This window comes from Puma concolor, chromosome C1, assembly GCF_028749965.1.
Source record: "Puma concolor isolate L17-30 chromosome C1, mPumCon1.1.hap2, whole genome shotgun sequence".
Taxonomy (NCBI): domain Eukaryota; kingdom Metazoa; phylum Chordata; class Mammalia; order Carnivora; family Felidae; genus Puma; species Puma concolor.
The window spans coordinates 186,793,853-186,819,467 of NC_141674.1; the positions used below are offsets into that span (position 1 = coordinate 186,793,853).

Sequence of the window (25,615 nt, forward strand, 5' to 3'; positions counted from 1 at the left end):
GACTATGGAAAGAAGTTGGGTCAGTCTTACAACCTTAAAATACAGAAGGGAGAGAGAGAGCTGCTCATCTCTTTTCCACGCCCAGCGGGATCTGAGGCCCACTAGAAACAAACAACCAAGAGGGATCACAACCCACTGCTCCTGCAGGTATGGGAGCATTCATGATTTGTTTGACAAATCCCCTACCTCCAATAGAGGGCTACACTAAATCAATTCAAGCACAGGAAAAATCTTCCCTAAGAGTTTCCCCCAATGACTCTTTCATAAAATCTCCATCCTACTGCACATAGCAAAATCCAGAAGCTAAAAAATAGACAAACTGTCATCAGTTATTAATTCCTGGACCAAGGGACATCTTTAACACAGGACTGTCATTGTAAAACTAGTAAGCACTCAGTAACCAGCCCACACAATGCTGTGTATGTGTTTTTTTTTAAGAGGAGAAAAGACCAAAATGTGGGTAAGAATAAGACTATTATAAAAACAAAACATGAAATTAATTAACTGAAGTTTTCTGAATGACACAATGTCTTTTTACTCTTGTACCACATTAAAAAACTTTACCACAAGGCAAAGGTAAAAAGAAAGCAGGTCAATGTCAATTTCTTTTTTAATAACTGGCCTTTCACCTGCAATGAACCAAGTAAGACAAAAATGATATTCTCACATAAATGTGGGAATAAATTATTCTGATTGTCCAGCCACTGAACCAGGCATTGTCTGTACCTAACACCTCCTAATTTACTGATGGCTTCTAAATCCTTCTAGATAATCAAAAGAAAGCTAATGTTTTACATTTGATTTGAAAACCAAAAGCTTTACTATTTTGCAGTACTAAAAGCAATACGAAATATGTAAATCATACATTATAATATTCAGGGAAAATATTGCATATATACAACCCAACTATGCAAAAGAATGCTTTAAACCATAACTAAAGGGGAATGCCTGCAAATGTTACCTACATTTATCTCCAGGTTGGTCCGCCAGCATTTTTTTTTTCTACTTTTCTGCATTTTTTAGTTTTCTATAACTAACAAGCATTGGTTTACTATTAGAAAAAAGTTTTTATTTTAATTTGTAAGTTTACAAGGCGCTTAGATATACACAAATGGGGTCTCATAAAATAAGTTCTCATAAAATGCCATCCCAAGACAGCAAGTTCAATTTTGTTATTTAAACTCAAAACAAGCTCCCCACTCAATTTAAAAACATATATGTTCAGTTACCAATTCCAAAATGTCAATCTTTGGTTCATGCCTGTAAACTATAGTTAGTATCAGTTTGAACTGTAGACTAAATTCACAGACTAGAAACATAATGCTGCTGAGCGGGATGCTGGTTAAGTACACATTCCCTGGAGCCAGTTTTTGGTGTCAGCCAAGCTTTTTACCTCTGTGAGGTAAATGGACCTCGGAGTGTCTCCGTTTCCTCATTGGTAAAATGCGGACAATGATATTATGTACTTCATGGGGTTATTATAAGGATTGAATGAGTGAATACATGGGGAGCACCTAGAACAGAGGCTAGTACAGAAAAAGTACATAATATTGGTGCTTAGTATCTATTAATAATATCAATTTTATTAAATACATTTGTAACATTCTATCATGTGAAAATGTCAGTTGCTTTCAAAAAAAAATTACACCATGGCTTAATAATAAGCTAATTCTGATGATATTACATTTATCCTATACCAAAAATGGAACAGTCCACACAGGTAAATTTTTCAGAAAACCGAGATTTCACCTTTTAAGTGCCCACATCATTTTATTTTTAATCCTCAAACCCCATTCAATATCTTCAAGTTTGTTCTGGCTCAGGAGAAGCCTAAATTTGCCAAACTCCCTTACAGACAAGATGGGGAGAATAAGGTCAACATAGCGTAATATAATGTCAGGTCCTACCTAACATGTTGTTATATATTTATGGTTTATTTTTTATGTCCCCTACTGGAATGTACCTTGAAGACAGGGGCATTATGTTTGGCTCTTTGCTGTGTCCCCAACACTTAGAACAATGTCTGACACAAAACATTTGTTAAATGAATGAATGACAAAAAGTGGAGAATTAAGATGTGATTTTTAAAACTTTCTTTGCAGCTTTCCTCTCCATAAAATGGAACCGTTAACTCAATCACATTTCTTCCAATGGTGCCCAAGAAACTAAAGATCTTAATAAAGAGCTTTTTTTATTTTTCCAAATAATTCTGATATATTTTCTATTGCAGAGTATCTAAAGCAGGCCCCCTTTCAAAGAAGTCTTTTCTCCACCCCACAAGGAATCACTGTATTCTTAATAATAAAACAAGACATTTCAAATTGTTATTTATTGCTGTGGCTGTGCAACATATTCTCAAGAAGAACCACCATCTGAAGTTGGTAAAACTGCTCAGAGCTTTTGATCAAGAACAGACTGCCCTCTTAATCTGCTCCCACGATGGTAGGCCCAGCTTTTATCTGGGAGGTTATTAGACTTTGTAGAGCCAAATTATTGAGGACAGAGGTTTGCCTGGGCTATGAACTTTCCAGAGTCTCATTCTCTGATTTACAAAACTGACAGAAGGAATATGTCGGATTTATCTCTCTGCCGAATGCGAGGGAGAAACGGAGAGGAACCTCGGGCATGATTTGCATATAGCCTGCAGCAATCTTTTCAAACCCCAGTAACGAGCTTGTAAAACAGTAGCACAGATTTGCTGTTCTGTCCTGGGTGATATTTCCTCAAACCAAAACTAGAAAGGCAGAGGTGTCTGTGTCTTCTCTCACTGATACACAAAAAAATTTGCCAATTACTGCTTTTGAGCAACCAAATGGCACTCGCTCTGGAGCTCACAAAGCTACCATAAAAAAAAAAAAAAAAAAAAATGAGTTGCAAACTGATGGGGTTTTAAATGCTTATCACAATCATGTGAAATCTATCTAGCACCTTGGAAACAAAACCAGGGTGGCCAGAGTGACCAAAAGACCAGCAGGATGCTTTTCATCCCTGCCTCCCACCACCACCGCTGAACCTGTCCTCTATCACACTGCAGATAAAAGAGGTCCCTGACATCTCAGGGTACCACTTCGTGTGCCAAGTACCTCAATAAATAATGAATAAACTGCCTGCTAACGGATGCTACGCAGATGAATGAATATTGAGTTGAACTCTCACCATAATCTTAAAATACAATAATAGTGTATCTGAGAAAATTTGGCTATCCAAAGTACAAATGTAAAATGTACACTAATATAAGTAAAAGATCTACCATTCTGAAATTTCACAATTTTGCAAAGAATTAACTAAAATTATAAGATGTAGATGACAGAGCTCTTATCCATTCAAAAAAGAAAAAAGGGAAGTAGGGAATTTTAAAAAAGCATTTTAATATTACAAAACGCTATATGGACAAGAATTTTTTATTGTCTATCATGAATGTCAAAATAGGCTTTACTTAGAGTTGAAATATGTTATAGCACCAAGACTGAGATTCGTATCAATAGAGAACTTTTCATATAAAAGATCTACTCAAAAAGTAATAGCACTATCTATTGAAGCATTTGTAAATAAATTCATTTAATGAATATGCTCTTTATTAAATGAGTTTCTTGAATAGAATCTGTACTATATCTGTGCTTCTTAAAGCACAGAAGGACCCGAGTCTTCAGGAAATGACAACCTTACGTTTAAAATCTATATATTGGTAAAAGACAGTTATACTTTAGAAGGAACAGAATAAAAAATTAATCACAATATAAATTGTATCACACTATCACCAATTTTAGGTTGTAGCTTTCCTACTCATAACTCCTCAAAGCTATATATTTTTAATGACATATACTTTAATTATTAAATAAAAGCTGTATATCACCGTAGGTCAATCTGTTTAACCTAGATCATTTTACAGGAATGCCAGAACATGGAACTCAGATGATTAGCCCCCTTCAGCTCATGGACATTAACACCTAAAGTCTAAAAAGAGGGATTTAAAGCAATTTTAAAAATACACCAAAGCTAACGGCCACCATGGCAAACTGCCCAACAAATAGCTGACTAAAAATACTGCTAAAAACTTCTCTCATCATGGAAGAAATAATGAGCTAGTTTTCTAAATGAATTATCTTCACTGATAATGATTTTTTTTAATGGATGTTCAAGTAAAAATTGTAAGGTCAAAGGTAAAGTGAGATCAGATAATTTTTTTTTTTTTTTTTTTAATTCACTGCCCTTAACAGTTCTAATCAAGTACTTCCTACTCACTGCTAGAAGTCCTGCATATCAAGTCCAAGTCCAATAGGGTCTTCATCCTCTACAAATTTACATATAGACAGTAATTCCATCAGTTGACCTATATATTTTAAATCACACATATTTGTGCCAATATAAATACGAGGAATACAGAACGATAAACATCTATATTAGATATTCATTCTTAAATACATATTGGACAAGGAAGTAAAATGAGCATTGCTCTTCCTTTGGCATTTAAAAGTAGTGTTTCAGGTTTTGCTCTTTTTGCAGGTAAATAAGCATATATGAATATTTAATTTTATGTAGTAGAGGAGGGAAGAGCATAGGGGTGTTGTTAGAGATTTGTATCAGCACAGGCAGTGTTTTATATTTTGGCCCAGTCAGCTCTAATGAGGGTTGAGACATGGTTAACAGCAATTTGGGGTAGCTTTTTTAGCTCTCTTTTGAGAGCCACAGAATTTTTTAAAAAGCAGTTTGTTTGTTAAAAGATTGCTCCAAGGCCTAAAATTTCTAAATATGCACCTTTTTTCAACATTGCCCTTATAAAGAAAAAAACTGCTAAGAGACTCCCAAACATGAGAGTTTAATTAAAGAAGGAAAAGTGGGGAAAAAAAGAGCAAGAGCCAAAGAAAGAAACCAAGAAAGCAATACAAGGCAAGAGATCATTTTAAACATTTTCAATGGGGAGAATGTCAAACTTTCAGAGCATAAAGAAATCTTTCAGCTCCAGACAACATATGCCTTTTAAGCATCTTCCCTTACAAAAAAAAAAAAAAGAAAAAAGAAAAAAAGTGTGATTTTTCTGAATTCCATTAAAGGTTATAATTGAGTTTACTAATTGTTTATTTAAAATCATAGTATTTGCAGTCATTTATAAGGTTAAGGCTTTCATTAAGTTCAGCAAAATAATTCTGAATTAACATGACAAACATTAGTTTTAGAAAAGAATTTTTAAAAATTCAAGAGGATGAGAGAAAACACATCAGCCAAATGCAATATATAGATCTCTATGGCTTCTGATTTGAATAAAGAAACACTAAAAAGAAAATAATAAGATAATTGGGAAATTTTTGAACCTTGATTGGATATTTCATAACATTAAGGAGTTTTTTAAGAGTCATGCTACTATTTGTGGTTATGTTTTTAAGATAGTCCTTATCATTAAGAGATACTTAGTAAATATTTATGGATAAAATATGAGGTTTAGGATGTGCTTTAAAATAATCTAGTGGGAGAGGGGGAAGATGTGGGTAGGGACAGAGATGAAACAAGACTGACCATGAATTCCTAAATGTTGAGGCCAGATGATAAATTCACGAGTATTTATTTACTACTTTAATCTCTCTATTTTGTATATGTTGCATGTTCCCAGAATAAACATTTTAGAGAATTAAAGAAGAAAGCATTCCAAGCACCGAACAATCTAAAATGAAAGTATATTTATTTCTAATGTTAAAATTTACCCAAAAAGTAGCTTCTTTGTAAAGTTCTTCCCAATAGTATGTTGTATAAAGCTAATTCCCTGAAAAGTATATAATAATAAATGAATGAATAATATACAAAACAATAATAAGTAAGTAAAAATAAATTAAGGCATTCCTTTAAAACATATCCTTATTATTTTGGTTTTGAATCTTATTCTATTTATTCTTATCATTGTTTCTAGTTCACAGATGTAAATTGTTCTCCCTATACAGAACGCCTTCAAAGATGAGGTCTGGATAAATACTGACAAAATACCTCTAAGTTTTGATCGAAGAATTTGCATCCCAGCAATCCCATAAGTGTCTTTTGAATAAATAGCTCTTTGAGTCTAAACATTATTACTAGAAGTGTTTTGGCACCATGAGTATAGATAAAACATCACTGCCTTTGGAATGATGACGTGGAAAAATCTAGAAATGACGATGCTGATCACTAAGGAATCAAATTATATTTTACTTCTGATAAAAATAGCTAATTCATGAATGGGAGCCAACTTCACAATGACACACAAGGAAAAAAAATCTTCATGGATAGTTTAGTAAAAATGAACCTTAAAAATACCTGTTTTCATTGTCAACAAACATTTATTGAATTCATGTAGACTTCACACTGTGCTATGTAACGCTCGGTTTTAAGGGAACAAAACAGTTTGTAGTTCAGAGCCCAAATCTAATTATTGATGACATTAAACTGGCACTTTTTAGAACTGCATGTATTTCTCCAGGGTAATAAATAATACCTTCAATCCATTTGTTCATTCTTCCAACATTGACTAAATGCTTACCACAGGTGCCACTGTTGTGTTCTGAAAAAATGGGCCTCTAAGAACATAAGAGTTTCATCAATAAAAAAGCCAACAACAGGGCTATCATTTTTTTTATTTTTTTTTTAATGTTTATTTATTTTTGAGAGAGAGAGAGAGAGAGAGTGCAAGCAGGGGAGGGGCAGAGAGAGAGGGAGAGACAGAATCTGAAGCAGACTCCAGGCTGTCAGCACAGAACAACAGGCCCTATCTTAAAAAACGGAGACAACAGGGGCGTCTGAGTGGCTCAGTTGGTTGGGCGTCCAACTCTTGATTCCGGCTCATGTTATAATCTCACGTTTTGTGAGATAGAGCCCGAGTTGGGCAATGTGGTACCTATTTGGGATTCTATCTCTCCCTCTCTCTCTGCCTCTCCCCTGTGCACACTCTCTCTCAAAATAAATAAACATTTAAAAGTAAAAAAATAAAAATAAAAAATGGAGACAATGGTGGAGAGAAGTGGCAAAAAAAAAAAAAGTTTTCCTTTAAGGAGATAAAGCAAGGATTTTTTGGAAATTTTAACCCATATTTTCCATTTGGCCATGTACTTCCAAAAACTGACAAGAAGAAGAGTAATTCTTGAGTATTTTTCAAGAATAAAACTAACATTTATTTATAAATTAGCACTAAACTATAAATAAATTTTATATGCAATTCGATTCTCTGAACCTCAGTATTCAACATTTTTGAGCTCAGAGGATCAAAAATCAACTAATAATCCACATACTAAACTTCTCTTATGTTATTAAACTACCAAATGTAAGCTCCATGAAAGCAAGATTTTTTTTTCAGTTCTTTATCCCCAGAGCCTGGAATAATGACAGGAACATGGTGGGAATTTAATAGTGCTGATCAATTTGAAAATCAGAATTGCTGTGGAATATGCTTTATTTTCCTATCAGGAATCATTTAGGCTTCCTAATAAGGAGGGACAGTATATTTGAATTACTTAACCTACTATAGGCCTTGTATCTAGTTTTAGGAATTGGCTTCAATAGACAACAATTCTGTGAGATTTGGTTTTTTTGTTTGTTTTTAATGAAGGCTGTCTCATTTGCCTAAAAAAGTATCTCTATGTATAATTTATCATTATGGAATAAGTATAATCATTATGAAATAAATATAATCCTTATGTGTTCAGTAAGCACCCAATCTAAAAAGTCCCGCCTTTCAGGGCTCATGTCAAAGAGTAAGGAGCAAGCATTAAATAAGAATTGATGCCTACCCCAACTCTAAACTCCACTGATCAGGTCTATCACAGGACAGCTCTGTGGTTAAGAACCCTGACTCTGGAGTTGGATCACTGGGCTTCAGGTCTCAGCTCTTCCTTCCATAGCCCTGTGTGCCCAGGAAAGTTACTTCTCTTCTTTGTTTGCCTGTTCCCTTATCTGTGAAATGGGGAACACATAATTTATTTCAAAAGCTGTTGTGATATTTAAATAAGTCAGTACATGTAAATCTCTTAGAATAGTGCCTGACATATTATAATTGCTCAGTTAATATTACTTAGCACTGTTAAAACTATAAGAAATTCCTTGGTTTGTTTATACATCATAGGGACTCATTCATGACTTATTCTTTTTTTTCATTTTAAACTGAAAAAACAACAGAAATACATCTGTATCATGCACAAGTTTTCACACTTACAGACACATTAGGGACAAAGTGAACTGCTTATCAAAAGTGGGTAATAAGATAGAACTAACACATTCGCACTTATTAAGAGCATTCATGGGGCGCTTGGGTGGCTTAGTCAGTTAGGTGTCCGACTTTGGCCCAGGTCATGATCCCGCGCTTCGTGGGTTCAAGCCCCACATTGGGCTCTGTACTTACAGCTTGGAGCCTGGAGCCTGCTTCAGATTCTGTGTGTCCCTCTCTCTCTCTGCCCTTCCCCTGCTTGCACTCTGTCTGTCTCCCAAAAATAAATAAATATTTTTTTAAAACTTAAAAAAAAAAAAAAGCATTCATGGAGGGGAGCCTAGGTGTCCCGGTGAGTTAAGCCTCCGACTCATAATTTCTGTTCAGGTATTGATCTCACGGTAGTGAGATTGATCCCTGCATCAGGCTCCATGCTGAACATAGAGCCTGCTTGGGATTCTCTCTCTCCCTCTCACTTTGCCCCTCTCTCTCTTTCAAAATAAATGCATAAACATTTTAAAAAGAGAGAGACAGAATTCATGGAGAAAGTAGAATTTCATACTTTATTTTTAAAAATTTTTTTAATGTTTATTCTTGAGAGAGACAGAGTAGAGCAAGGGGGGTGGGGTGCAGAGAGAGAGGGAGACACAGAATCCGAAGCAGGCTCCAAGCTCTGAGCTGTCAGCACAAAGCCTGATGCATGGCCTGAACCCACAAGCCATGAGATCATGACCTGAGCCAAAGTTGGACACTTAACTGACTGAGCCACCCAGGCACCCCAGAATTTCATACTTTAATCCTACTATTCACACTATGATATTTTAATAGATTTCCTTTGTATTTTTTCTATGCATATATGAATAATTTTATATAATTGAGACTGTATTTGGCACTCTGCTTGATTCACATAACATGGTATTAAATCCATTTTTGTGTCGCTTTTTAAAAATATTTTAAATGACTGCATAAATTTAATCATTCCAACATAAGCAAGAAAAAAATGGTAATACACCTTCTCTTGAAGCCATAATTTTTATATACTAATGACCCCAAAAATAGCCAGTCAGAAAAAATTTTTGCTTATTTATTGCTCAGCCTGTTTGTTTTCGTTATTAAAAAAAATTTTTTTTTAATGTTTATTTACTTTTGAGAGAGAGACAGTGAGAGCCAGGGATGAGCAAAGAGAAAGAGAGGGTGACAAAGAATCTGAGCAGCAGGATCCAGGCTCTGAGCTATCAGCAAAGAGCCCAATGCGGGGATCAAACTCATGAACCATAAGATCATGACCTAAGCCAAAGTCAGACACTTAACCAACTGAGCCCCCCAGGAGCCCCATTGCCTGTTTATTTTTGAATAAAATTTTCTGGTCAAAAACAAATTTTACAATCTTAAAAAAACAAAAACAAAGCTGGAAATAACACACTCCTTATCTCAAACTACGTACAAAGCTATAGTAAACAATATGGTATCAGCATTAAAACAAACATATAGGGGTGCCTGGGTGGCTCAGCTGGTTAAGCATCCACCTCTTGATTTCAGCTCAGGTTACAATTTCATGGGTTTGTGGTTTCAAGTCCCACATCGGGCTCTGCGCACTGACCGCAAGGAGTCTGCTTGGGATTCTCTCTCTCTGCCCCTCCCTCTCTCTTTCTCTCTCTCTCTCAAAATAAATAAACTTTAAAAAAAATTTTTAAAAACAGACATATAGATCAATGGAACAGAATAGAGAGACCAGAAATAAACCCACGCATATATGGTTAATACACAATAGAAAAGCCAAGAATATACATTGGAAAAAGCACAGTCTCTTCAATATATATGTTGGGAAAACTGGACAGCCACATGCTAAAGTATGAAACTGGACCACTAATTTACACCATACACAAAAATTAACTCGAAATGGATTAAAGACTTGAATGTAAAACTTAAAACCATAAAACTCTTAGAAGAAAACACAGGCAGTAAGCTCCCTGACATAGGTCTTAGAAATGATTTTTTGGATTTGACACCAAAATCAAAAATAAACAAGCGGGACTACATCAAACTAAAGAGTTTCTGCACAGCAATGGAAACCATTAACAAAATGAAAAGGCAACCCAGTGAATGAGAAAAAATATTTTCAAGTTATATATCTGATAAGGGGCTAATATCCAAAATATATAAAGAACTCATAAGATTTAATAGCAAAAAAACAAACAATATGATTAAAAAATGGGCAGTGGATCTGAACATTTTTCCAAGGGAGACATATAGTTGGCAAGGGGTACATGAAAAGACACTCAACACCACTACTTATCAGGGAAATGCAAAACCACAATGAGATATCACCTGACACCTGTTAGGATGGATATTATCTAAAAAACAAGAAATAACAAGTGTTGGCAAGGATATGGAGAAAAGGTAATACTCGTGCACTGTTGGTGAGAATGTAAATTGGTGCAGCCACTATGGAAAATACAGAGGTTTCTCAAAAAACTAAAAATAGAACTACCATGTGATCCAGCAATTGCACTCACTTCTGGGTATTCATCCAAAGAAAAGAAAACACTAACTTGAAAAGATACATGAACGGCCATGTTCACTGCAGCATTATTTATAATAGCCAAGACTTGGAAATAATCTATATGTCCATCAATGGATGAATGGCTAAAGGAAATGTGGTGTACACACACACACACACACACACACACACACACACAAAATCACTGAGCCATAAAAAAGAAAGAAATCTTGTCATTTGTGACAGCACGGATGGAACTTGAGGGCATGATGCTAAGTGAAAGAAGTCAAACAGAGAAAGAAAAATACCATATGATCTCATTTATAAGTACAATCTTAAAAAAATTTTTTTTAGTTTCAAAAACCAAGCTTATAGATACAGAGAACAGATTGATGGTTGCCAGAGGTGGGGGTGGGCAAAATGGGTGAAGGAAGTCAAAAGGTACAAGCTTCTAGTTATAAAACAAATAAGTCACAGGGATATAATGTACAGTACGGTGACTATAGTTAATAATACTGTATTGCATATTTCAAAGTTGCCAAAAGAATAAATCTTAAAAGTTCTCATGATACGGAAAAAAAATTCTGTAACTACATGTGGCAATGGATGCTAACTAGACTTCCTGGGGTAAGTATTTCACAATATACACAAATATCAAATCATTATGTTATATGCCCGAAACTAATATATTTATGTCAATTATGCCTCAATAAAAATATATATAAATAAAATTCTAAAAGTTACTTTAAAATTTACAGGACGCAGGAAAGAGAGAAGATGATCACTTACAAATTTAGTCAAATGTGCACAGAGAGGAATCAAGTCACCATCACTGCCACTTCCCCAAATCCGCCATCCACATTATCAACTATGAATAGCTACTTGATCGGTATGATAAAGAACAGTCAATGACATGGAGAGATCCCTAGCTATTACCAAAAGCGTTATGGGGCAGAACTGAAAGGATGAAAAGGAAAGAAGAAAGAAGAAAGGGAATGAGTATAATTTGAGGGAACAGTTCCTAAGTTAACAATCTTCTTCCAAAACTAGAAGACTTTAGATTCAGAGATATGGACTCATGATCCACCATAAACTGTGCCTGCTGTTTATTAGATCTTAGGCTACCTACTCTAGGAAGAGCAAAACACCTGCCATCTTTTGCATATGCAAAACAGCAGGTCAGATGTGTCCTGCATCTCTCATCCTTGAGAATCACAGAGAGCTAATGGTATGTGTCCTGGGAAATAAACGGTTGGACTCAGTTAGAAACACTGTGCCCGTCATTTATAACAGTATTTTTTGCCCTTAATTTCTCAAGTACCAATATGTAGCTTCAAATAAAGCCTGGGGGATGTGGTGGTGGTGTTGGAAATCCTTGAATTGCATTTTAGTGGAATTTCTGTCATCCTTTAGAAGCAAATATCTTTCTTAATAAAGCCTCTTCAGCTCGCTTGGAGGGAATGCCTTCTCAAAAAAAAAAAAAAAAATTAACTATCCCATGCTCACAAAACCATGGGTTCATTGCCTTGTCATTAGGATAAGGTATCACTCCAAAATAATGACATTGCTAATATATTTTCTCTTTTCAAGGCAATCTGAGTCCTATCTAATTCAATTATTGAAACTCTTTTCTGGTCACGTCACAATAAAAAAATCATGTTTCAAGAACCTCAATTTTTAAAATAGGCTCAAGCAACCCACTCTCCTTACAGTTTAGTTCTGCCCAACTTTTCTAACACAGGAAGAAGAGGTTCAGAAACGTTCAGTTTCTCCACTGCAGATGGATTTGCTAGGTCATCCAATGACATCCCTATCTTGGAGAAATTATCTAAACAATGAACAAACACACAAACAAGACCAAAACAAAAGAAAACAGAAAACTAGATGCATAGAAAGTCAGATTTCGAATATACAGTTATATTTTGTTCTACCTCCTTTTCTAGCTTTCTGTCGCTCTGCTGTTTGCCCAGCACACAAATGACCAGTCTCATGCTACATTCTGTTTGGTCTATAATAAACATGCAACAAACTGCATACGTTTGATGATCTAAAAATGACAACAGAGATCTAATACAGTCATTTCAAAATAAACAATTGCCAAGTTCTTCCATTTACCCAAAACAGAGATCAGCAGCCTAATTTAAAACTAAACAAACAGCATTTTCCCCCTCTGAAATTATAGTACAAGACCTAGTGCTAAAACCTTTGTTTACCTACAAAATAAAGTATTATCTATGATCTAGAGCACCTTCAGAATGTTGAGTCAACTTTTTAAATGTATAATATTCAGTATTTTTTAGTCCTGGTTTTCAAAAACTTTGGGGAAACAAATATTTGCTTTTGACTTTTCTCCTGTTTAATCCTCCACTGTAGGCCATATCCCTTGCTAGTGTATCTATCTCACCTTGGTGGGCAGAACTCTCAATCCACATCACTGAATGGAACAGTGTGGCTCCCTAGTGCAAATTTCCTTAGAGTCCCTGCCCTGAGCATGTGCCAAGAATCAAATCTTGGCCACTTAGTGCTCTGTGCTCCACATGTGAGCTCACGGCGCGTTGAGCAGCCGTGCTAACGGAGATGGATAGCCCTGTCAAACAGGAAGCTGGCACACCAGGATGCAAGCAGTGGGATACAGTGACCTTTACATTCAGAAAAAAATATCCTTAAAATGGCATGAAAAGTTTCGGAGGGGGGTGGGGGCGATGGGGGGATTCCTTTATTTCATTCAGGCAAATAGCATAAAATAAAAGCAGGGGTGCCCGGTATGGAATTTGCTCAGGATTAAATCTTGAATCCCTTACACAAGAAAAAAAGGAAATGAATCATCCTTTATCACACTGCTCTGAAAGCAGTGCGCTGGACAATTCAGCTGTTATCACTGCACCCGACAGGCCAATCACACAGATTCAGACCACACTTAGACTTCCAATAATCCACGGGGTACCACCTGCCCTGGGAAAACATTCTTGACCCCTGGTTTCAGATGGGCTGCTTTCTTGGTAGAATTACAATCTAATTTAAAGACTGAAACATTTTTCAAACAGTGATGATCTGCTTACAGAATCAGTCAAGAGCTTGGATACTAAATCCCATGTCCTTGGTTGCCTTACCTGTAAACTTTGTATGTATTGTTTAATCTCTCATAGTTTCCTCATCTGAATAAATGGAGGCTTTGACAAGGGGCTCATAAAAAAAAAAAAAGTTGCAAAAATCTGTGGCACATATACACAAATGTTAAGTAAGAATAGTAATATAGAAAATGAATATGCAAAGCGAGACCTGGAGGTAACCTATTGCTTTCCTTCGGTTATAAGGATTATCATAAACTATAGGATTCAGTCATTTCAGCTGAAATACAATAATAATCATTCCACTGGGTCAAAAAGTTTTCTTCCATTTTCCCAGGTTTGGGGGATGTTTTTGTCTTTTGTTTTTTGTTTTTTTTGTCAGTTCTCTGCCATGAAAGAACAATGGGCTATGCTGCAGAGTGAAGCAACACAAACTCACAATGTGCTCCCCAGTGCTCTACGATAACGTGCAGAAATGATGATGCAATTTTAATACTTAATTACATAGATACAGTGAATTGATCACAAAGACACTGAGGGGAGTTTTTTTGTTTTGTTTTGTTTTTTTGTTTTTTACTGAATGGACTACACTAAAACTACAGAGCAGTTTTCAAAGATAACAAAAGTATGATAAAATGTACCCATTTTTTTTCTACTTAATTAAAAGCTAATTGTAAAGTGCAGAAGCTATAGGCGCAAAGCAATAAATAAATTTAGAAAACTGAAAGCTTATAAATCACGTATTAAAGTTTGGAGAAGTTAGGATCAAACATCTCAACGCTCTGAGAACACCAGTTTTGGGACTTAGAGAAAGTAACAGAGCTTTCCATGCCAAAAAAACCCTATGATGATCACTTTAAAATGCAAGTTTATTTTGGTGGCTCTAAAGGTGCCGGTCAAATATTTCCCAAAGCAACCAGAAAACAAAACTCAGCAAGAAACGTTCTGCTATTCACTGTTTGGAAAAGATGTTAAATCTGACCATTCTCCTCCAACCCATGTTTGGAGAATTATTTCGGGAAACACATTCTTCCTCAAATCTTGACACAACGAGGCGTGGGGAGGAGAAAGGGGATATGTGTTAATACCTTGTGCCTGAGCTGCGGAGCTGTGGGAGTACCCCAGGGCCAGGAGCGCGGTCTCCACCAGCTGGCTAAAAAGCACATCTTTTCGAACCAGGACAAACTCTGCATGTTCTTCTCTGTTGTCATATTCAAGAGAGCCATCCAACTGCTCCACCACACAAAAGACAGGAATCATCAAACCTGGAGAGACAAAATTCAAGAGCAAAACACAAATATTACAAAGCAAATCTCAGTCACCATGATGAGAAGGGAAGAGGCAGTTATAAAAGTTACTCATCTGTGATCGACAATGGTTTAGATTAAACAAGCCTCTTAGTTGGATGGGTCTAATGGGAAAGCTGGGGATGTTTTTCCCCTTCCTTATTACTCTCAGACTGCAGCAGAATTGCCTCGGGTGATGGCAGAAGCCCTCAGATTCCAGTCATTAAAAAGTGGAGTGCACCAATGAGGTGTCCTGACTGAGACCCTAACTCCACAGCCGGCATATAGCTGAGGTCAAGGTGACCTTCTAGACCCTTACATCCTTCATGTCTATGGTTTCACCATTAACTGTCAATCAGGACTAGTATTTCCAGATCAGATTTGCTTCTGTCTGTAAATATAAAAGACCTAGTAGAGAGGCATATTTGATTTCACGGTCTAAGCTATCATGTGAATATGTACAAGAAAGTCAATGGGAACTTTTTTTTTTAAGTTTATTTATTTATTTATTTTTGAGAGATAGAGCACGCAAGTGAGGGAGGGGCAGAGGCAGAGAGACTCCCAAGCAGGCTCTGCACTGTCAGCACAGACCCCACGTGGGGCTCAAACCCATGAACTGTGAGATCATAACCTGAGCCGAAATCAGGAGTCAGATGCTCAACCATTGAGCCACCCAGGTGCCCGTCAATAGGAACTTTTTAAAAGTCCCTTTTATAGCTTTTATTTTTCTACATCTTGGTAAATAGGGCATCAATTAGCCTGAAAATACCCTGCTCCTGAAAATCTTAACTGACATTTAACTTGTATCAAAATATGCATCCACATGTAAAACTCTTTCTTTAAGTTATTATTTTATATATTAACACCAGTTACCACTACAAAGGGAACTATCTCTTCTTGTGTTTTCAGGGAAAAGAAGTAAACTACCCTAAAGAATAAAGCAAATTAGTCTAGTTGAAAATCTGTTGAAATCTGTTGTCACTGAAATATTTCTCTGCTTTGTATCAAAGTGTGAAAAGCTAAAAAATGTTTAATTCGCCAAAGATTTTTTTATAAACTGTTTTTTATTTTTAAAAAAGTCATACAGGCATTTAAATCTAAACATAGCCAAGGCATAAGAAGATCAAAGTTTTACCAACATACAAGTAATAAACATGGACTCTGCCCCACGTAATTCACACAAGTTAGTACTTTATAGAAGAAGATCTGTTCTGGGTCTTCTCTCTTTGTGCAAAAAAACACAAAAGTTATGAAGAATAGGTGGGCAGGCTGAGAGATGGGGTGGTGGACAACGAGCTGGTCATTGCTGAAGGCACTTTACAATAAAAATAAGACTTCTGGGTAAATGAGGTATGGGAGTCCCGCCTGTGACACCAGGACTGCACAGTTCTTCTAGAAGCCCCTCCCGTTGCCTAGACCCTAGAAGCCTCCTGACTCACTCTGATCTGGAAAGCAGAGGGTGGGAGCAGACACTGCAAACTACCAGCTCACAGATGTAGATTTTTGTTCTAAAGATAATACAATGGTGCCACTGGTTCCCATGTGCTAATTATTATTATTAAAGATAATAAGTATAGGGTGTAATTATTAAATATAATCATTATTAACAATAATAACACTCATTAAGAACTGTTATCACTAAGGATCATGGTAATTATTATTAAGCCAGCACAACAGGCTAACAAGTCACACCAAACTATCCCCTGGACAACTACAGACTCTGTATTTGCTCTTAAGAACAGTAAGGGAGCATTACTGTTTGTAGCAAATACAGTATCCATGGTATAGATTTATGGAAAATAGGAAACAAGGATGGAGCGAACTGATTGTTTTAGACGAACAAGGGATTTAGCCTGGCCACATGGTGCCTTATAAAATATTTTTTAAAGCTGTGACCAGTAATGGCATATCAAATGTTTATTTATGCCCAATTTATTCCCAAATGTATGTAACACATGAAATGAATAATATAAATTAAATTTCCTTCAAATTATCTTTGTGCTCATTCATTTATCCAATTTTTATTCCCTGGACACCTATTGTGTGCCAGGCATCCCCTGTGGCTTTAGGGATACAAGTAGGAACAAGTCTGACATGGCTCCTGCCCTAAATGCTGTTGAAGGTATTGTAAAATCTTCCTAAGCAGGCATAATGGCATTTTATAGGACCTTTTCATCAGAGTCCTCACCAGCAGGGAATAGCCCCCATTTAGACCTTGTAACTCTTACAGACTGGTATATGATCTTTGTCCAAGGAAGCAGGTTGATTTCTATTTTTAATGATTTAAGCATATGCACACATAGGGCCATGTAGTCAGTGGTGCCCCAAGCTATACTTCACCACTAACACCTATGTGTACATAAGTTTCAGTGCTGAAAATCCATGTGCAGTTTCTAATGTCAACATCTGAGTGTCACACATCTGGGAGTCACAGATAAGGCCTTTAAGTAAATCCAGTTGCTCCATAACCTATCATGTATCCATTACTTAGGAACCATAAACCTTCCTCAAGTCTATGGTCAACTGCAAAAGACTCAAGACCCTATCAATTTTTAGAAATAATATTAACAGTTCAACGAGTGAGATACAAAATATGACATTAGAGCACAGGGCTCTCTACCATTTAGGAACTTACGTTTTGAAAGTGTCAGTTACCAAAATATTTCCTACACATTTTAGTTCTGTGATTACAGAAAGCAATTGTTATCTGACATGATAGCAATAACTCCTTACAGTCAAAAGGCAAGCACCCATCCATCACAGGCATCACCTACTTTGAAAGAAAGAAAGAAAGAAAGAAAGAAAGAAAGAAAGAAAGAAAGAAAGAAAGAAAGAAAGAAAGAAAGAAAGAAAGAAAGAAAGAAAGAAAAAAGGACTTGGAGGTCATTTATAAAACAAAACAATATTAACCAGAAACATATGACAACAGAATTTACTCTGAAAGCACATATATATGAGACACTAAAAAATAAAGAGGTTATATTTAACCCCTAGAAAAATGTACATTTTTACTTGAATTCCATAGATCTAAGCAATTATGAAATGTTTACAATGAAATGCAATTTTTACAAAAGAAGAGGAAACATAGGGGTGGTTACTAATGACAATGACAAGAGAAATAAAAAATAGTAAAATAGTACACTCAGGGTCAAGTGGGAAGAAGAAGAAAATTAAGGCATAGGTTTTAAAAACTTAAAAACAGCAAATCCCTGGAAAAGAAAATGATAAAAGGATGAGTAGGAATATATATATATATATTCACACACACACACACACTCCATTTTTCCCCCTGCCAATGCCACTTACTCCAGGCAAAAAGAGAGAAGAAAGAAAGAAAGAAAGAAAGAAAGAAAGAAAGAAAGAAAGAAAGAAAGGGGAAAAGTAACAACGGATAAAAAGATAGGGAGAGTATTTGATAAGCAACTCAAAAAATAAATTAAGAATAGGAGGGAAGAATTAAAAGGTAAGTTCCAATAAAAGAATTAACAACATGAAACGAAAACGCATTCACAACAAAATTTAGAAATGATCAAGAACAAAAAGGAAACTCTTACTCTGGCCCTGTATCTGGAACTTATGGCATTAATTTTCTTTTATTGTAGCACAGACCCATTTCCAGATGATCAAGTAGGGAACTTTGAACCTTTTGATTATAAGCCTCTCTAAGCCTTTTACAATTGTGGCAGGTGAAGCAGGTAGTTTCATCTAAAGGACAGGCACAGGGTCCCAGCCTTTTGCTAAAAATTAAGAGTTGTTCTGACAATTGGGATGAATGGTAAATTCTGTTGTCACGGAGGCAAAATAAGCATGGGACTCCTTCCACTAGAAAAACGCATTTCCCAATTGTCATTAGTTCCAATGCCCAATTTGTCACTTCCATCATGACATTATTTCTGAAGAAGCGTGTGTGATTATAAAGGTAATCTAATCTTCACCACGACAGCCATGGGAATAGAGACGCACAGGAGATGGTCACATGTGCTGGTGACTAACACCGTGTCCGGAGGGAGGCAGCTCTTGGATCAAATCCTGGCACCGTTATTCTTTACCTATTGTAGTGACCTCAGGTAATTTATTTGACCTTCCTGAAGCTCAAATTCCTCCCAGTTAAGATGCAAATAATATCTACATCACAGAGTCGTTGTAAGGATTAAACAATGTGAACTAGTTAAGTTGTCTGGCTACCCCCAAACAACGAAACCTATTTGTTTCTCTTTTTTCAAAATCAGTATTAATACCATTCACTAATATTAATACAGAGGAAAACAAGAAACCAGTAATTTTTTTCAGGGTCCATAATCAATGCTCATGATACTTACTAAAAAGCATTTCTTCAGAATAAAAATGATACTCATAATCATTGAATTACTAAAGATGTTCAACGTGCCCCATGGTAAAAGGGTGAATGTGTTAAAAACACATACTTTATACTCTAAAACTGCTTGTCCAGTATGGAAGCTACTAGTTATATGTGGCAGCTAAACACCTGAAATTGACATATGCTTGTAAGTACAAGATACACACTCAATTTCAATGATTTAATACCAAAAAACAAATAAAATACAAACACATCATGAATCATTTTTAAAAATCAATTGCACAGAGAAATTTTTTGGATGCACTAAGTTAAATTATCAAAATTTATTTTGCCTATGTCTAACTTCTTTTACACGAAGCTCCTAGAAAATTTTAAATTATACATGTGGCTCATACTATATGTCTAGGAGAGCTGCTCGAAGCAATCTGTTGACACCAACATATACAATGGTTTTTCTGACACAGGATAAAGTCATCACAAACTGATAACTAAGACAATTGTGCAATTGTCTTGAGCATTTCTTGGATGCCCCTCAGTTATCTTCCCTCTGTGTTCCAGATCTTAGGAGACTTGAGGACAGATGTACTATTGGTTAAACTCCCAAATCTAATGTGGTATCTTCTCTGCATCATCGAGCAAAGTGTAAGCCATTGTTTTATTCCTAACCACATTAATCCAAATGTTTTATTAAGGGAAAGGCTTTCCCCCCCTTCCCTTCATTTTATTTATTTTTTAATTAAAAAAAAATTTTTTTTTTAATTTATTTATTTTGGAGACAGAGCATGAGCAGCGGAGGGGCAGAGACAGAGGGAGACACCGAATCGGAGCAGGCTCCAGGTTCTGAGCTGTCAGCACACAGCCTGACTCGGGGCTTGAACTCAGGTACTGTGAGATCTTGACCTAAGCCTTAGTCGGACGCTCAACCGACTGAGCCACCCAGGTGCCCCACCCTTCCCTTCATTTTAAAGAGCAATTGCAGTTTTCAGGAAATGCCACAACACTGGTGTGAAAGTGACCGGAGGCACAAGTATTCTTTGATGCCCTGGATGTCTAACCTCAACAAGGAAAGATGAAAGAAGATCCAGTGGTCGGGGTCTAGAGGATAGGATTCCATAGCTTTCCACCGAAGTCACACCAAACAAACCTCTCCCTTGCACAGCACCTCCTAACTCATCACATACACACTCTAACATACACAGGTACCTTTATCTTTCTCCGGGCCTTTACCCGGGGAGGAGGTATTACTATTCTCATCCAATAAATGAAGAAACAAACTATGGGAAAATAAGTAACATGCTCAAAGAAACAGCGAGGCACAAGTAGAACAGTTCAGATTAGCCAACTCTACATCTCAAGCACACTGCTTTCTTGGGGGTGGAAAAGTACATTGGAAACCCACACCCTCAGAGATCTAAACGCTTGGCCTGGCCCCTTCACCACTTGTGATGTCCCATGGGTGACATGCATTGCTTAAAAGTAAATTCACCTTTTGACGTGAGGTACTGTGCTAGGCAGACAGGAGGAATCAAACGCAGTTCCTACCCTTTAGTCACTCACAGACAAAGAAAGGCTCAAATAATGAGCCATACTCTAGTGTAGGTGAGAGTGGGCTCCAGCCTCTACCCCAAACCCTTTGTCTCTTGGGTCCACCCTCATTCTTGGACCTCCCTCCTGAATAGCAGCAGCCAGTCTGAGATGATAGGAGGCCAACTTTTCTTCTCTCCTTCCAGGGGCTCCTGAAACTATCTGTTTCCAGAAGGAAGGCGGCCATGGGGCCCACTCCCTTCCCTGAAGCTGGCAGTGTATCTGGTTCTATCACCTGAGAAGGTCCTAGGGCTAATTGAAGATTACAAAGGCTTTAGGGCAGAGCCTCGCATATCTGTTCTTTGTATAAAACCGAACCTGGAGTAAAGCACCACACTTAACAACCACTGCAATCAATAAATCATAGAACCCTGAAACACTGAAACAAATTCTACCAAGTAAGCCAAGCAAGGACAGGCTCTACCGGAGGATTGGGAGAGAAAGGAGTGAGGGCTGGCAACTATCCTAGTGCAAATGTATTAGAAAAACAAAACAATTTACTTTCTCTACAACCTCATTCTCCCTTCCCTCTCCTTTTGTCTCTCCCTTTCTCTCTATCTCTATTTCTATCACACACATGTACACACACACACATACACCGAGTCACACACACAAGAAGAAACCTCAATGTTAACCCCCAGTATTAACTTCTAGACACTTCCTCCCACTCTAACACAATAGAGACAACTCTGAGCACCAAGACTGTGGCAGGAAACAGAAAGGAAGAATAGGGTGCCCCTCACCTCCTTCTTGGGGTCCCAGGCAAAATTTCAAGATGGATCAAGTGCGTCTTTCTTACCGTCCTCTTCTCTGTCCCTGCTGTCCCCTCCCAGGCACCCGACCTCCTGAGCTGTGGTAACCAGAGGCTCCACATTCCACCACTCCACTCCAGCCTCCCAATCCCCCAGGGGCTGAGCTCGAAAATTCCAAAGAGATTAATAGATAAAAAGATGCTACACTTTGCTATTTGAATGGTTTAGCAGTCCTTTAATCTCCTTAGATATATTTTCATTGTAAAATGAAACACATTGTATCCCACATTAACTTCTAATGGAAAGAATTTCAGGTGATGTAATTAAAAAAACAAAACAAAACAAAACATGTTTTCACCAGTCTTGGCATTGTGGGGGTGGGAGGGGAAGAAAAAATATTTGGGGGCAAGGGAGCCATCCACAGATGGACTGGAGATCCTCTGGGCTCCCCTAAACTGCTTTACTTTCCAAAGTTCCTCTCTGACCCTTGCTTGTGAGCAAAGATTCTCGGAAGGATTAATTCATTTGCCATTGCTGTTGGTTTTCTTTCTTCAGTCTCACTAAAGAGGAAGCAAGAGCTGACAGAGGTGGGTGACCTGTGTGGTTCAAAGGTGGAGGAACACAGTTAATCCTACAATGCTGGAGAAGGCAACATTTGCCTAATAATTACTCTATGGGCAAATGAAGCCATATATGCAGAAATTTGATTTCATGTTCATCCATGACCCAGGTGTTTGTAACTCAAGGTTAAGCCTCCAAATAAAAGTTTCAACCATAGAGCTCCTTGATGCCTCTCGCCCCTTGGGGAAGTAGGGTGAGGAGGTAAGACTATCAAGAAATACTGTATTCTCAGAATCCCGTCTAGTAACACCAGACACTACCTTGCAGCCCCTGAGGCAGATCTTAACTCTGGAAGATAAGAACAAAAATAGGCCAGGGGTGGGGAAGCCGCGTGAACTCTAGTCCTCTCTTCCTTACCACCCCACATGCTCAAGCTAAGCTTCAAGCGGTAGGGGGAACAGCTGGGTTCTGGTCTCCCAGGCCTGTCCCCAGACTGAGAGATCGCAACTCGACCTGAAGTCAGACCTGAAGTCTGCAGGAGAAACCCCACATCTCTCAATACTCTTCATTTATAGAAATGTGGTAGCAGGATCAGGTTGGCCAGGCAGTTTGCAAAACAGGATTTCACAGGCACACAGAGGCACAGTGTGGCTACTTATCTAAACAAAAAAGCCTGAGCTACACCTGGGAACTGGGCCATAGCAAGCCTGACCCAAGGAACTAAATTCCCTGATGTCGGGAATGTCCAGTTAGAGTGAATGAGAGGCCTGCCTTTACGTTCTCCAACATGGGCTGCATTTAGATAAGCCTTCTTCACTCCCTCACTCCCCACTCCACCCCTGAGCCTGTCTTATAGCAAGTCCAAAATAAATGTTAGTTCAGTTCAACAAAAACGCTAATTCTAGCTAGAGGTTAATAACCACCATTAACAGGCAATGTCAATTCTGGCTTTTTCCTGTGACTTCCCAGCTGAGTCTATCACATCACTGTAGCTCACTGCACCGCATCGGCATGCAAGAAAAGCTTTCTAAGAAACAATCCACACAAGTGGCCTTAGGAGCTTGCTCCATGTTCTCAAGGGGGAAGTGCACCAGACCTCAGGGCTGTGTGCAACCACTGTGGACAGACATTGTTAGTTTATCACTAGGAAGGCATCACAGTCCATTGGTGTAAGACTCAAGTGGCTAGCAGCACTATGCTCTGTGACTGTACATATCCTGGGACCCTGGGGGTCTTACCTGCCATCCTACATGTCCTGCATGGAAGGACTGCAATATCTTTTCTAAATTAGAGCCACAAAATGTTCGGTGATCGTGAATTAAGAAAAAAAAAAATTTTTTTTCTTTTAAGAAAAAAGTAGAATCTGTAAGTTTGATTATCACGGAAGAGTTCAAACACTGTTTGAATGTTAAACATTGTTTAAGTATCCTGTAGTTCAAAGCTAAATTTTTAAAGTTCTTTTCACAGTGGGTTATAAATGCATGTATTAAGTCTCAAGACTCGATGCCATGTTAAAACGACTATACTATAACTCATTAAGATTTCTGTTCTTCGTTGTATAAAATTTTATTCTAGAAGTTTCTGAGAAGATAATATTTCAGATAGTACTTAAGAGGAGATATATTTGCTATTCCCCTCATTCTCATTATCCTTTCTGGAAAAGCTATTTGCAACTCAGAGTCCCAAAAGTCAGAAAAAGAATCAATAAAAATTGCCTTCACAGTAACCATTGCTTCCTCATCTCAGGTTTTGAGCTTTGCCTAAATGTTGTTCTATCTAATTTAACAATTAAAATAAAAAATCTTTGATTGATTTCTCCAGTGTAGTGTTAAGGAAAGGTTAACTGTACTGAGGTTCACTAGCAAGAAATTAATAAAGGAATCAAGCACTCAGCTCTCAATAAGACAAGACTACCCAGATTTCTAGTGGGAATATTTCACAGCACAAGCATGTTTTCTTTGGGGAGTTTAACTCACCAAAATTATTAAAAATTGAGATCAAACACTGGTGCAAAACCCCAAAGGAAATCATACTAGAGTGGAGAGATTTTTATCAAATAAAAACCTGAAAAGGTGAAGTTTTTATAGTAAAAAATAAAAGGCCTTCTCCTTACAAAAGGAAATCCTACTATGTTTAGGGATCAAACAGCAAAACATGTATGGATGTCTAATGCGTAAAAATCATCACTGTGAAGTGAATGCAGATTTCACAAAGCCAAGCTTCAACAGACAAGCAGCCATCACCTAGACTAAAAGCTACTCTCATTCTTGTACCCAATAAATGCATCCACCGAGAGGTAACAGCAACCAAGCCCTGGAAAGGACTAACACTGGGGAAAGAAAAAGAAAAGAACACAAGGAGAGAGCAAGAAAGTCAAAAGCATAGTGTGTATTCTGCAGTTCCCTAAGGGTACACTGAGATGTCTGGATTGCAATACATAGGATATTATTATTGTGACTGAGATGAAGTTAATAAAACCCAGCATACAGACTGGGGAAACTCAGGTCCCCACTGATGGAATACTTCCCAGACAAGATATTTTAGGTATATATGTACCTCCGCAATTTACAGCAATCACTTAAACGAGAAAAAGAGAACAGAGAAAACTCATATATTATTTTTTCACTTTATGAGTCTAAGACATCCCCTTTGTAATTTATATAATTTCCAAGAGAAAATATTAAATTTAATATTTAAAAACCTAAAGAGATCACTTAAGCCACAACATATAAATCCATGAAGATCTTATTTTCATCCTTAATGTTATCCAAATGGTATCATCCAGCCATAGGAGTGATGTTATTCTGCTTTTAACAATCTTTGAGAAGTGTCATCCAAGCCCAAAGTGATTTTCCTCCCAGGGGAAGAAACAAACAAAAAAAAAAGATAAATGATAAATCACAAAGGACAATACAACTTTCTAGCTTCATTAAAGCAAAAGACCCTGGTAGAGTAGTGCACCTTTTTAAATCTGGGGTAATCCCAGGTATGAAACATCTCAGTCTCAACGATTCCACTTCTAGATCCCCTGGATTCGTAATTTCTTTAACTCTCAAATAACTTGAGCCACAAAATCAAGCATATTTATGTAGCCTCTGCCCCACCCCGAAAAGGCCACAGTTTCAAAGCAGACCCAATCTCACAAACTCAACACGAAGTAACAGAAGGACGAGTCTTAAGATTTTTTTTTTCAAAATCCACATTAAAGGAGAAAGGGGCTCCTTCCGGGGTGAACTCCAGTGTGGCCATGGTGCCCTGCCTGTCATGGTAAGAGCGGCCACTTCATCTTGGTACCACCACTGCCCTCATCTACATGAAGATGAAAGAAACTGTACCTAACAGTTCCCGTGAGTACACATGCATCTCTTTATTTTGTTAACAGAAGTAA

At 37.3% G+C, this 25,615-nt stretch overlaps 1 protein-coding gene across 2 annotated transcripts in view; it reads right to left on the minus strand.

Moving 5' to 3' along the window:
• SATB2 (SATB homeobox 2) overlaps positions 1 to 25,615 on the minus strand; it is a 192,444-nt gene that overhangs the window by 151,150 nt on the left and 15,679 nt on the right. For both annotated transcript variants that reach the window (XM_025934980.2, XM_086719222.1), the window contains exon 3: positions 14,815 to 14,991. In XM_025934980.2, the coding sequence (XP_025790765.2) occupies positions 14,815 to 14,991 (177 nt within the window). The remainder of the gene's footprint in view (positions 1 to 14,814; positions 14,992 to 25,615) is intronic.